The 14,909-nt window shown below is 40.1% G+C and overlaps 1 protein-coding gene across 6 annotated transcripts in view; it reads right to left on the bottom strand.

Moving 5' to 3' along the window:
- AKAP13 (A-kinase anchoring protein 13) overlaps window positions 1–14,909 on the bottom strand; it is a 346,896-nt gene that overhangs the window by 37,024 nt on the left and 294,963 nt on the right. For all 6 annotated transcript variants that reach the window (XM_087428907.1, XM_087428903.1, XM_087428904.1 and 3 more), the window contains one exon: window positions 13,396–13,570. In XM_087428907.1, coding sequence (XP_087285033.1) covers window positions 13,396–13,570 — 175 coding nt within the window. The remainder of the gene's footprint in view (window positions 1–13,395; window positions 13,571–14,909) is intronic.

Here is a 14,909-nt window from a genome sequence, read left to right as displayed (position 1 = left end):
ATGCTATCTGAAGAAAGGGATAATTTTTCGAAGTAAATTCTGCTGGACTGTTCCATAAGGTTCATGCTGCAGAAGAGTTTTCAACTTCTAAGTCATCTGAATTATCACTAGGATAGACTCATCCTTCAGGGCAGGTAAGGGAAGGACTCAGTAGTCAGTAGCTCTGATCGGAGAAATCTTGGCTGAAGTTATCACCATAAAAGAGGCTATCAGGAACAACTCTACTTTTGCCAACGGGGTGGCCCAGAGTCGGAACTAGTCTGGAAGTCTTGGGGGTGGGGTGGGGTGAGGCTTTAGTCTGGGCCTTTTACTCCTAGGCATGTGGATGCCTCCTATCTAGCTAACTTCTTCTAGCTCCACCCAGTGTGAAATTCACTGTCTGGTCATTTTTTTCTGATATTAATAAACCAAAAGAGACATCCAAGTTCATTTACCAATAGAAGCATGAGAAGAGACCCTTCCGGGAAAGGCTCACTGAGGAAACCAACAAGAGGAAAAAACCTGGAAGGTTTCATCTCAGTCAAAACTCTATTCTTGCTTCCACTGTATTCTTCTCCAGGAATCGACTGCAAGGGAGCTATATGGATGCTATGCTCCTTGTAACTTCTACTGTCCGTGATATGACCATTTCCACGTAATTCATGAAGCTGTTCTAGAAGCCAGCAGTTAGAAAAAGGTTACGTGTCACCAAAATTAATACCAGGTTTCTCTGCAACATCCCGTTCTGGGCACAAAGAGGCCTTTGCAGAAGAGACCCCTGGGGAGTGACTCATTCTAATCAGCAAAAGGAAACATTTGAATATATTTTTCTTAAGAACCGGAAACCACTGGTTCTCATTAAATTGTCTAGTTCTCTGCTACTTGAAAATAAGGATAAATTTTGATAAAGAAATCACTGTCTTATTACTACTCAGAGAAAAAAGTAGAATCACAAACAGAAATCCACACAACTCCTGAGATGCCAATGCCATTATGCCCTTCTATGCATCATGCAATATAACTCGTATTCCAGGATCTAGACTCCAGTGAATCTTGGCTAAAGGCTTTAAGCCTCTCTAGCCAATGGTCGTCCACAAAGGGTCAAAGAGGCAAGAGGTGGGCTGGACCATTTCTCTTCATTGATTTGTATTCAAAACTTTTTGCCTCTCAGTTCCCAAAAACTCTTCAATGGCTCCCCGTCATCTCTAGGATAAAGCTCAAGCCTCTGAGCTAGATATAGCCCGTCATGCGTGGCTTAAATTGCCAGGCCCTTGCCATGTTCTGTCACACCTCTGAGCCCTGAACACAGTGTCTCTTGTGCTTGTGTCCCTTCCCCTGTCTTCCTTCCCCAGGCTAGGCTGGCAGGACTCAGCTCTATGAAGTCTTCTCTGACTCTTCCAGGGAAGATCAGATTCCCCACCTCTGTGCTTCTGGTGTTCCACGCCTGCCTCCAGGTATTGCACTGTAGATTGTACGTTACATGGTACTGGTCTGTAATGGCTGCACTCTTCCACTGGACAGAAAACTCCTTGAGGAAGTCTAACTTTGTCTTTTAAAAGTTTTAACATCCCTATTCCCAGTCCCAGGCCCATAGTAAGAACTAGACGCCTGAATAAGGGAGACGAGTGGGCAAGTGAGCTCCAAGCTGCACCACAGCAAGAAGCATAACAAAGCAGTTGAGGCAAACTTCTATATTCACTTCTAGTAAGACAGAATGTGTCTCCCCCCATCGGTACCACTATCCTTACTCAGGGTACGTGATGTCTCCCCTCTCCTGCCACACAGATGCCTGGGACTATGGAGCTGCCTTGTTCCAAAGCCTAGTTGATCCATCATCTCTTTCTCATGCACAGGCTTCATAGCTCCCCTACCCATCTTTTTTCTCTATCTTTCACAAATCCCTGCTCAGCTAAAGTCTTTCAAACAGATCTTCTTTAATCCCATTCCTCCTTCCCCTCTCTCAGAGTCTTGCCTATTTACCTTTAAAAGAACCTCTCGTTCACTTCATTCTACCTAAACACAACATACTTTAAAGCATGGGTAATAAGCATATGAGGAAAACTAATGAATCTATACCATGGACAAGGAAAACCACACATTCTGAAATGAAATGAAATTTAGTGCCACACACAATAACAATAACTTAAAAATGTTAAAAACTCCTCATAAAACAATAAGAAAGAAACAAAGAACCCAACACAAAAACTATACAAAGACTATGAACAGGCAATTCAAAAAAAACACAAAACAGTGCTCCATCTCTCTGGAAATTAGAAAAATGCAAACTAAAACAACAAAGAAATATCATTTCATATCCAACCAGATTGGTCAAAATAAAAGTCTGCCAGTTCTAAGTACTGGTGAGGATATGGTGATGCAGGAACTCTCATCATCTACTGATGGATCTAGAAATTGGTACACCCACTTTGGAGAGTAATTTGGCAACATCTAGTAAAGGCGAAAATGTGCCCACTTCATGAATTAGCAATTCCATTCTTGGTATATACCCTGGTGATACACACGAGTACATAAGGATGTTCCTTCTAGCACTGTTTGTAATAGAGAGAAACCGGAAATAACCCAAATGACTTAGCAGTGGAACAGATTTGATATATTCATAAAACGGAATACCATTTAAGAGTTAGCAGTCAATGATCTGGATCCATCTGTTTCAATATTCTGGATCCCCCAAATACAATGTTGATGAGAATAAAGCAAATTACAGAATGAGATACACAGTATGGTACCATTTATGTAAACTAAAAACAAAAACATTAAAGATTGTTTATATATGAGATAAAATTATAAAACATAGACTACATAGACTTCATGATAGCATTTGTCCTTGGGGAAGAAGAAGAAGGAATCGGATTAGGCAGAAAAACATACGGGAATTTGACTTTAACTATAATGGTTTATTTCTTCAAAGCTAAAAAATAATCTGAAGCAATATGACAAAATGTTACTGTTTTTTCATTTTAAGTGCTAGGTACATAGGTGTTTGTTATATTATCCATGTACTACTTTGTATTAGTATTTTTTTTTTAAATCTAGTGTATCAAATTCTAACAACCTTCAAAGTTCCTTGGACTTCCTTAGCTTTTAAAAAATTAATCACATTTGTGATAAATTTAAAACAATTTTCAATTAGATTTTATTGTCATATTCCGGTTACAAAAGTGCCTTTTCTCTTTTGCTTTAATGAAAATCAGTAATATCTTAGGCATTTATGGGCAACATAGGAGGTGGTGGATTTGCTTGAGAACTTGCCACTAATTCTGATCTACAAAAGTGACCAACTAGCACACTGTGGACACAACTTTTTTCCAAGGTGCATTCCTCCTGTTCCTTGCTTTCCAATCAGTTCCATCCCTCTATAGGGAATTAAGCAAGGGCAATTTTTGAGGGAGTGGTGCTATCACTTTTAAACAGACTTCAGTAATATTCAAGTTCTCAGGCCGGTGTTTGACTTTTAAGAGACAGCTTCAATTGATGAATCATAAAGGCAGAAACAACATCTAAGATGTGCTTCTAGTAAACAACTTGTCACACAAACCCACAACTCAGTTGAAATTTTAATATGCACTATAATACGGTCACAAGTCTTAGTGATAAATAGTTCGCATGGACATCTGCTTAACATTCTCAAGTACCTACTTGAAAAACACTCAAGTTGTTACCAAGTTGTCCTGGACTCAGTTCACAGCGACGGTTTTAGTGGTGTGTGTGGGTGATTTAGAAACTTCGGCCCCACTGACATCAGCCAAAGTCATGAGGTTAAAACCTTATTTTCTGTTTTGGAAAATAGACAATTACCAAGAACACAAGATTCGAAGACAAATCTAATACATTTCAAGCTCTCTGCCACAAACCATACCATGTTGTTACGGAGATCAAAGAATTATTTGGCCTTTTATTTATTTATTTATTTTTTAAAAAGATTTCCTAATAGCAGTAAGCAACATGCTTTCCTTTTTCAAAGTTCTTTAAAAAGGTCCCAGCACAGTGGTTTATGGAAACAGAGCCGACCCCTAATTAAATTCCTCTGAACTTAAAAGCAAACAGCCCAGTCTTCAACTTCTTTTTTCGCTACAAGGAGGCATCAAACAAAAGAATCTGAAGGAAAACCCACATGACTGTGAACTATCATCTGTCTGTTGTTGCATTTTTTTTTCCCCCGAGGAAGATCAGCCCTGAGCTAACATCCATGCCAATCCTCCTCTTTTTGCTAAGGAAGACCAGCTCTGAGCTAACATCTATTGCTAATCTTCCTCCTTCTTTTTTCCCCAAAGCCCCAGCAGATAGTTGTACGTCATAGTTGCACATCCTTCTAGCTGCTGTATGTGGGATGCAGCCTCAGCATGGCCAGAGAAGTGGTGCGTTGGTGTGCGCTCAGGATCCAAACCCAGGCCACCAGCAGTGGAGCGCGCGTACCCAACCGCCAAGCCGCGGGGCCAGCCCTGCATTTTTTTTAACTTCTCCCACCAGCCACCACAGATCTTTAGTCAACTGTTATATACTAGACAATCTTTCTCTTTTAGCAGAAAAATAAAAGAACCCGTTAGAGAGACAAGCTTAAGAAAATCAGCTTTATAGAAGGAAAAGAGGAGTGGCCATACCTAACTGAACTGAAACTACAGAATGGCGTGAATAGTCAAGGACTGCCCACTACAGAAAGGATTCACCTTCTTGACCTAAGCTCTACACAGTCAGAGTTCTGACGTAAGGGATCTTCTGATACTCCAGTCCATTGACCATCATTAGGGAATATGCTGGAGACTTCTCACTGTTCTGCCTACTAGAGACAGATCTGAGCAGCAAAACAGATCTGGGGAAAATTCTCTGATCCTTCTTAAGGATACAGGTTGAAGAGTACCTTTAAGTAGAGAAAGGTGCAACTTCTTCCTGTCATTTCAACCCTAACCAAGAAAACTAAAACAAAACAAATGACAACAAAAACAAAAAACTATTTAAATATGAACAACTTAGAGATACATGCTCTGAAACTGTCTGCAACTTCTTGTTTAAAATCTTTGGGGTGTGTGAGACACTGCCTGGTCTGGACTGATAGAGCTCAGATACAAAAGGCACGTAGATGTTCTTGGCAGCTGGTGTAATAACCACAGTGTTGATGTACAGAACAAGAGGAAAGCCACAAACAAGAGCCAAATCATCTCAGCTGAAGTGCTCAGACCACAGCAGTCTTCATAAGAACACTGGTAAACAAAAATGAAACAAAACGCAAGTGCTCTGCTTGAACAAGACTGACTTTATTGCCTAGGCTTTTCTTTCACCTTCCTTTGCCCTAAATAACAAACTTCCTTTCTTTAATCAATTGTATGCAGTTTACCATCTCACATAAGCAATGAACTCTAAATGGCAGAAAACCGTCTATTTAGAGAGCTGCTTTTCCAGAAGAAATCCAAAGCAAAATCCAACCATCACACATTCTAAACTCCTATGTCTCCTACTTAGATTGTACCTCGTCTACTTGTTTATTTTTTTAATCAAGGGAAACAACCTACCACAAAAGTACTCAGAAGCTGCTAACACAACAGAAATCATTAATAATCTCAGTATCATTTTACATCTCTTAAAGCAAACAGAACAGAACCACTGGCAAGATCCAAAACCCCAAATGTAATGGATTTCTTACTCTGAAGGACTCCACCAAGCATTCCAAAAACCAAATTATTTGCAGCAGCTGGAAAGAACAGCTGATTATTCAAGGGAAGCTTTACATAAATGAAGTAGTAAGAACTGGAGACACTCCTCTCCTCCCCCTTTTAAAGTCACCTAATCTTAGAGCAAGAGTAGAGTTTTGGCTGAGAAAAAAAAAATCTGCCAGGTTTCTCCTAAATTAAATGCCTTTGAAGCAGTCCTAACAAGGGCCTTCAGTCTTTGCTGCCCCTGTTTTTTTCCCGGGAGTAGACTGCAAAGGAACTACACGGAAGCTTTGTTCCTTGCCATTTCCATGTCTGTGATCATGACATTTCCACAAAAGTCCACTCAGCTTTCACCCATGATTATGAGCTCAGACTGGTCCAGGTGTAATCCAGTGGAGTCAAGAGATGTTGATTTGTTTAACAACATTCTATCCTGCTGAGTCTCTTAGTATTTGCACACAGAAGGATACATTAAAGTGACTACAGACATTTGGAAGACAGGTGCCAATCAATACCAGCCATGATCACACATCATCATGATGGCCTATGTGGCTGATCTTTCTAATCCACGAGTCAAAACTGACTGAGCAGCCACTTGGGGTACGAGGCTCCAGGGGTCAGCAAACAGGGTTATGTTAAACCAAAAAGGGAAGCTAAGAGCACAAGGGTTTCCCGGGAGGAGAACGACTAACTGGAGGGATGCTACATTTCCTGAGACTCCTGGGAAGATCCTGAACATGAGAGAGGAGGGAGGGAAGAGAAAAAAAAGATTCTGAGTCCCCAAATTACTCATATTTTCCACTTCCTGCAAGATAACAGATGGTGCTTCCTACACACCAACATTCATTGTAGGTTCCATTCTTCAGGAAGCTGGAGAGAATCAGCCAATTACTTTTGTCTCTTTGGGAAGATGACTACACATTGTTCCTTTGCTTTCAAGCCTCAATTTTTTCCCCTCTTCTTTTTGTAAGTGGCAGGCTGCACGCTGTCTGTCATACACAAACCTCAATGCTAGCACTAATGTTGTGCCTATTTCAACACCACCTCAGGAGCTGAGTGCAAAGTGCTAGCTGCAGCAGGAGCGCCTCCATTTCTGAGGTGGGGTGGTATGCAAATTAAAAATGTATTTTGAACCTTAGGTGCATATTAGGGTGACAATCAGGTCCTATCAAACTGTTCCTTTTTGCTGTCTGATGCTTTCAGTTTAAATTTCAAAAACATTAACTCGTTTCTTTGTTTTTGCTGAGCAAATGGAACTAAGATAACTTGTGACATTTTAGTTAGATCAAGCTATTGCCATCAAGAAAAGAACCGCTGCCAGAGGACATTATGATCCTGAAACCAACTCTCCAAAAGAAAAGACTTCAGCGATGACACACTGAACTCCATGAAATGATCTGCTTCCAGAGGAAATAGACTCCTTGGGTGACTTAATATTAAAATTTACAAGTGAAACCAAAAAGTCCCATCCTACTTATTATAAACACTGTTAACATAAAACTAGTAGCCGATCTGCTATTTACCGGTTTTCTACTTTTAAAAAGTCTTAAATGAAATAAAATGTTATATTGTGTGCCATCAAATATGTAAAATATTTAGCATAGATTTTTTAGCTATAATTTTAACATTCACTTTTTTTTTTTTTTGGCAAGGAAGATTGGCACTGAGCTAACATCAGCTGCCACTCTTCCTTCCTCTTTTTGCTAAGGAAGATTAGCTCTGAGCTAACATCTGTGCCCATCTTCCATTATTTTGTATGTGGGATGCTGCCACAGCGTGGCTTGATGAGCGGTGCGTAGGTCCACGCCCGGGATTCAGACCTGTGAACCCTGGGCTGCCAAAGTGGAGCACCCAAACTTAACCACTATGCTACCGGGCCAGCCCCAACATTTACTTTTAATTTTTGTGTGTGTGTGTGTGAGGAAGATTAGCCCTGAGCTAACATCCAATGCCAATCCTCCTCTTTTGGGCTAAGGAAGATTGGCCCTGGGCTAACATCCGTGCCCATCTTCCTCTACTTTATATGGGACACCGCCACAGCATGGTTTGACAAGCAGTGCATCTGTGCATGCCCAGGATGTGAACCTGTGAACCCCGGGCCACTACAGCCGAGAGGGTGCACTTAACCACTGCGCCACGGGGCCAGCTCCCTAACATTTACTTTTAAAGTCAATAAATGAGAACAAGGAAGCCGTTTTGATGGATCCAAAAGTGAGAAATCAGAGGTACATGAGATACTTAAAATTCACACATCTACCTCAGAATCTAATTTATTTCTCTATTTATTTAGTTTTGAATACACAATATAGAGAACATCTTCATTCACCTAGATAAGAAGGTGCAAATATTAGCAGTTTTTAAAAAAAATGGCTTGCCTTGCAATCACATTATATTTTTCAGTTAATTAGAGATGGAAGGAAAAATACAAACAAGTAGGTAGGCTGAAAGCCAGTTAATATGTTGACATTAAAATTTGCTTACACTTTTTAGCATGTATAGTTTTTATGCATGTTTAAAATTAGTTTAAAATATATAAATTAAAAAATCTGTGGGATTTCTAAAACATCAGTTCCACAAAAAACATTGTGAAAACCTCTGCCCTATGTGTTAAACTATTTAATTACTACACTGATGTGTGGCTGAGAACTTAAGTCTATAAGTCTCAAACCTCCTACATTTAGTTTTTCCTAATTGGTACCAGACCCCACACACGTGCTTTCTCCACGTGTTGCTTTGGTATCTTTGGGCTATGGAAGTCTCCAAGACGTATCCCAGATGCCCCTCTCCAGGAAAATTCTAGCACACATTATACTGACAGCATAAGCAGTTCAACAACCTATGGTGTCCTAGCTATGCCTCACCATGGAAGGAGAACAGAAAAGATAATTTTTATTTATGTTTAATGGGAAGAATTATCAATAAAACAAAAATGGGCTTAGGATGCCTGTGGTTAAAAGAGGTGCTACATTATAGTGGAAATATACATAAAGGATATTTTTGCTATCTGACAAATCAATCAGATGCCAGTTGCAGGTTTAATTCTGAGTCATTATCGCCTAATGTAGACTAATACTTAATACAGCCAAGGAGGGCAAAATTCAACTGTTTTTAACCTAGAAATAATGTATACAGAAAAATCAAGGGCAGTATAAGACTAAATATACACTGATATAAATTAGACAACTTTTTCCAATCTAAATTTAAATTGAAAAGTTGTCTGGAGCCAGCCATGAAAAGAGTCATCCGTTCGCCATAATCATAAACCAATGGTTCTTAAACCTATTGTTCTCTACGCCACAAAGAAAGAGATTCTTCGGGTCTTCAAAAAAGATTTTCCACCTCTTTTGTCCCTACATCTTCTGATAATATTTCACATCACAGTTCAGAACTGAGAGCTGGAAGAATCAATCACACTGCTTCTTATTCAATCTGGTGCTTCAGAAACAGTGATGGAGCAACTCTCAAGTCTTTTGTCAAGGTGACTGTTTTCCAGTAATAATTCTGCTCTTTGTCCATTAAATTCTTGAATCAAATATCAACATATTTTGCTCTTTCATCAGAGACCAGCTGACAACCAGAAAAAGCTCTGAAGGTATCAGTGATCCAAAGTTTACATTTTGGTTTTACTCATACAAACAATATATAAGTACATTCTTAAAAAATTCAAACAGAACAAAAGTATGAAAAAAAAAATTTAGTCTTCCTTCAACCTCTCCTCCCGGAATCACTTTCTTCAAATTGTTAATAGTCTGATGTATATTCTTTCAGAAATTCTTGTATATTTACATAACCAATTACTGTTTACTTATTTGTTTTCCATAAATTGGGATCATAATACATGTCTATTTATTGCCTTTTCAACTTCTCAAAATGTCTTGGAGATCCCTGTACCTGCAGATCTATCCCAGTGGCTGGCAAACTACGGTCTGTGGGACAAATTGAGCCCATACCCCGTTTTTGTGAGCACTGTTCTACTGGAACACAGCCACATTTATTTTTTACGTCTTGTCTACGGCTGCTTTCGTGCTACAAGGGCACAGTTAAGCAGTCATGACCAAGTCCTAAGGGCCCGCAAAGCCTAACACACTTCCACCAGTTCCTTTGCAGAACACGTTTGCTGACCCTTGAACTATCCTATTCTTTTTAGTATCGGCCCAATATTCCATCTAATGAATATACTATATTTTATTGATAGGTATTTAGGTTCCTTTTAATTTTCCCACATTATGAACAAGGCTGCAGTGAGTAAATACCAAGGATTAAACTCTGAGAACTCTTTTATAAGTCATGTGTAAGCAACCTGAGAAAGGTGCCTGGCATGTACTGCTGCTCAGTAAATACTTGTTGAGGAGCTGCTTTCGAATAAATCACAATACCAAACACAGTGCCTTGCAGAGTTCGGGCAACTGGTCTTTGCTAACTTCACTTAAGATCAGGAACTCAAGTGTATAATTATTGAGAGTTAAACGTAGAAAATAAACCCGGTTTGAAGTCAAACATTTCCTAGAATATTCACCCAGCTCTCTCCTTACTAGAGCAGACGACAGAGTGAAAGCCATTTTCCTCCTTTATAAACAAATATAAATCAGAACAATCCACTGATGATGCAGAGCACTGAAATATTTGAAAACTCTCCATGGAGACCCTTCAAGGACTATTCCTCTTCTTGAAGTTTTATTCAGTTATTTTTCAAATCTACCTCTTGGTTTTTACGTTCTGCTCTTCCGTTAGGGATTCCTATTCCTTTCAACCTCTCAACAATTCTCAACATCTTCTCTTGCTTGTGCATCTGCTAACTCTTCCTCCTTGTGGTTTACTTCTTATTGTAAGCTCATCCACAGCTTTACAGGACTTTTCTTCCTCCCGTGGGAACCTCTAGATATCCTGTCCTGCCAGAGTGACCCTATGGTATGCAGTTCTGCATTTACTTCAGCGGGGGACCCTCCGGGTTTCATCATTCCTAGACTGGCATTTCATTAAACCTCTAGTGAAAACTTCTTAGCTTGGGGTTCCAGTACATATAGACGGTATTAATTCAGACCCCAGATTCATATCCGAGGGAGAGTTCTCACTCAGGGTCCTGGGGAGAGGACAAGTTTCCTTGCTGCTTCCGAAGGGCCAGGGCGTGGATGTTACCATCTGTAAAGCTCTTGGTTTTATTTAGGGGGCTCAGTCCCAGCTCCCACTATCTGCCCTGAGGCCACACATCCTCTCCCCAATTGGGAGAGATGCTCTTCACTGCTCTGATTATGAGTTCCCTCAGGAACTTTCCTTTTTGCAGGCTCCATTACATATTAGTTTAAAAAATACATTTTATCAAGCATTTTTATGTTTTACAGCAGAAAGCAGGTGTTCAGTCTGCGTTACTGATGAAGTTCCTTGAATGTCAATTTCATCCTGCCAATCAAGAAATACGATCTCTCCCTGTTTTCCTATGAGACCAGTGCTCCCCAAATGGAGAACAGGCACTTTGCAGGAGGGACACAAAATGATCCTTTGGAATACAGGAGGAAAATTCTACAGCTCTCATTTATATTGAATTGACTTAAAAGAGAAATGGAGTTAATATATAGATTAATACACTGGTGCCTCACTCGGCCCTTCTGTTAGGCAGCCTCACTTTACATATGATACTAGAGGTTTCTTGAGAAGAAGAGGTCCTCAGAAGGTGGGCTACGGATGTGTAGTGGTGGCACCCTTCCTCATTTGTTTACTTTCAGCATGTTATGATTGATGGAAATTTATAGCTCAATTAAGTGAGTTTATGGATTATATTTAGTTTCAACTAAAATAAAATGAAAAAGAGACTTACACAAATTCCTGCAAAGACACTATGGATCTAAGACAATATCAAGAAGACTAATAACTAACTAGCAAACAAGAAAATGGCAAATCTGACTTCTCTTAGTCCTAGAATGAGCTCTTTATAAGTACAGTATAGGACATATATGTAATTTTTATGTTAACTATATATACCCTGTGAGTAGGCTGAAAATGTTCTCATGATGGATGAACGTACTAAGAAGGGCTCAGTGACTACTGCCCTCAGCACCAACTTATCTCAGCACTGACAGGGGACTGTGTCCAGCGGCTGAAAGATGCAACTGGAGACATTCAACTGAGTCCTAGGCATGAGTTCCATTAGAAGGATCTGGCCTCCACAATAAAAACGCTGGCAGATACTGGACAGTGACAGTCTCCTGTTTCCTAGAGGTCACATAAAATGTATTACCTCGCTGGAGTAGTTCTCAATTTCCTGGCAAGTCACACATGAAGGAGGACATAAATGTGTGATATATCTGCCCACAGGATGCATAAAGATTTAGACGAGAGCTCCCATGAAGTTGTTGTTATAAAAATAGGACAGCAAAACAAATAGGGCTGCAGACAACATTTAGGGTATACTATATCCATAAAAGTCATTTTACAAGAATATGCATGATAAAGGCAGTCATTTAAAAAGTCACAACAGCTGAAGCATGGAGAAGACAGGCTGTGGGCTATGGGCTGCCTGTGACTCCACTCTCTTCTCTTCAAGAAAGCGAGTGAGTGGAAATTATTATTGCAGTAACTTTGACTCTGCTCAAATAAACTTGTAAAAATTCTGAACTTCAGTGTTAACTATGTTTAGTAATCACTTGGGATGCTCCATACAAACGACTGAAGACACGACATTGCCATGACATCATGGTCTGAGAAGTGCTTCTTGGTGTCTCAATTAGTCACTATTTTGTCTGAACTGGTTACAGGTATAACATGACGCTAATCACCTCAGCCTTCTGGGTGACTGGGCTGGGCCTGGGGCGGCTGGACTTCCATATTGGTCACTTCTGACAAGCAGCCTCCTTGATTTACCTTGGTGTCTGCTATGGATATTATGCCTTTCTCTCCGTGCAATGATAAAGTTTTGAGACGTAGTGCCTTAGAGCAGGGGTCTCCAAATTAAGGCCTGTGGGCCAAATCTGGCCTGTAGCCTATTTTTATATGGGTTATGACCTACAAATGGTTTTTACATTTTTAAATCGTTGAAAAAAATAAAAATATTAATATTTCGTGACACACAAAAATTACATGAAATTAAAATTTCAGTGTCCATAGATGAAGTTTTACTGGAACACAGCCATGCTCACTGGTTTATATAGTGTCCATGGCTGCTTCTGTACTATCATGGCAGAGTTCAGTAGTTGTGGCAGAGACTGTACAGCCCACAAAGTCTAAGATATTTGTTATCTGGTCCTTGACAGAAAAAGTTAGCCGACCTCTGTCTTAGAGTAGCTTATCAAAACCAGGAACCATGCTCAGTTAACAGACGGCTTCAACGTGGTTTTAAGCAGATCAGCAATAGGTCAATGGGGAACATCTTTGCACACGAAGGTACCCTCCCTTGGCAGCCACCATGACTTGATGTTGGTAAATGGCCGAAGCATGTACCAAAGTACCAGAATAAAAAATGTGCATATGAGACCTGACAAGGGACAGCTGGGCAGCTTTAGGGTTTGAGGCTACGAGACTGTTTTGATGCCTACACAGACTTCTGGAACAGGCAGTGGCTTGAAATTCAGGCTGCCTGAAAAAACACAGGCTGTATGTTATACATCTAGAATTTATTTCTTTAATGATTATTAAAGAAAGATATAAAAAGGGCTACTTCTAAACGAGGAACAGATAAGGAGTAGGATGGATAGGAAACCAGAAATGAGCTTTCCTGAGCCAAGAGAGCTCCATCTTACAGAAAGAAGCATTCTCTTACTTGCACAAGTGTAGGCATCTTTGTTGGTGAAAGGCTTCACACACTGGCTACAGCTGATCGGACCCACAACAGGAATGGAACTGAAAGTATGCCCATTGACAGTCTTCTTGTCCTTCTCCTTCTCTTTAGAATCTTTCTCCTTCTCTTTAATTTTATCTTTCTCTTTTTCCTTATCCTGCCAAAAAAAGCATCAACAGTTAATTGAACACCAGAAGGCCTTCCCTTTACCTAGGCACCCAGATGGCATGTGGTCAACAGTGGTCGGTGAATGTTTTGGACAAAAGTCAGGAACACTGTTCTGGACAAATTTTTTTTTATTAAGTTGTGAGCACCCAAGCTACATTAGAAAAACAACAGGAAGACTGGGCAGGCTACACAGTTCTGCCAGTGGCTTGTTCAGTGATTATTTATACTGACAGACAAAATGCCCAAGGCCCAACACCGGAAAGAGGCTTCTGGTGTTGGAGGAGTGTGGGGTAGCTGTGAATCCTCCCCAGGAAGCCAAAGCACAGCCCACCTAGGAAGCCAGCAGTGAGTTTAAGGCCAGCTGCAGGCAGGAGCAGAAGAAAGGATGGTAGCAATTCCGGGATCAGAAGGACACCCTGAGGGAGAGGAAAGATGACTGGGCAGCACGAGAAATTACTCTGAGGTTCCGCTCTGACTTCCTCACACCAGTCACAGATCCCTAAGTGAGAGCACATCTCTGATGTTTTCTCCCTTATTCACCCAGAAATATTAAATATCCCCCACATATAAGTTTCCAGTTTTTACTAATTAGAATTTCAAGCTTCATAGATATTAACTTTGGCTCAATTTTTAAATTGGGGGGAGGAGGGATTTTAAAACCTGAAAACTTGAAGAAATACTGATGAATGCTAGATCCTTAATGAAATAATACCTAAAGAAGTCAGGAACATTCCAGGTGCACACGACTCTTAGGCGGCTAGGACTGTGGGGTACAACTATACTCTCCATAAAAGATCCTTCAGAGAAGCACTGTTAGGCAGAGCACTTAGCTGGTTAATCAATGTCAATTGAATAATTTCCTTTCAAACCAACTGGACCATGAACTACAATTCAGAGGTAGGAAGAACACATTTAGTAGTTGTCATGATCACTAACTTTGGGGTACCTATTTTTCAGGAAATACAGTACTATTGTTGTAATCTAAAAAAATTCCTTAGAAAATGGGTACCCCAAAGTTAGTGATCATGTCAACTACTAAGTGCCTTATACTTTGAATCAATGCCTTCTACACACATTATTTCATCTGATTCAATAACTCTGAAGTGGGTAGGGTGGGCATTATGGTTCCCATTGTACAACTGAGAAGGTAAAGATAATAAATAACAGCTAAAATTTTGAACAGTTACTATGTGCCAAGCACAGTAGTAAGCAATTTACTTGTATTTTCTCCTAACAACCCAATGAACTAAGTACTAGTTATTCTGTCCCTTTTACATTTGAGGACATGGATGCTTGGAGATCTTTAATGCTGCATTTGAAGCCACACA

This window comes from Ceratotherium simum, chromosome 3 (genome assembly GCF_057802395.1).
Source record: "Ceratotherium simum simum isolate JZ-2026a chromosome 3, ASM5780239v1, whole genome shotgun sequence".
Lineage (NCBI taxonomy): Eukaryota > Metazoa > Chordata > Mammalia > Perissodactyla > Rhinocerotidae > Ceratotherium > Ceratotherium simum.
This window is presented reverse-complemented; position numbering and strand designations above follow the sequence as displayed.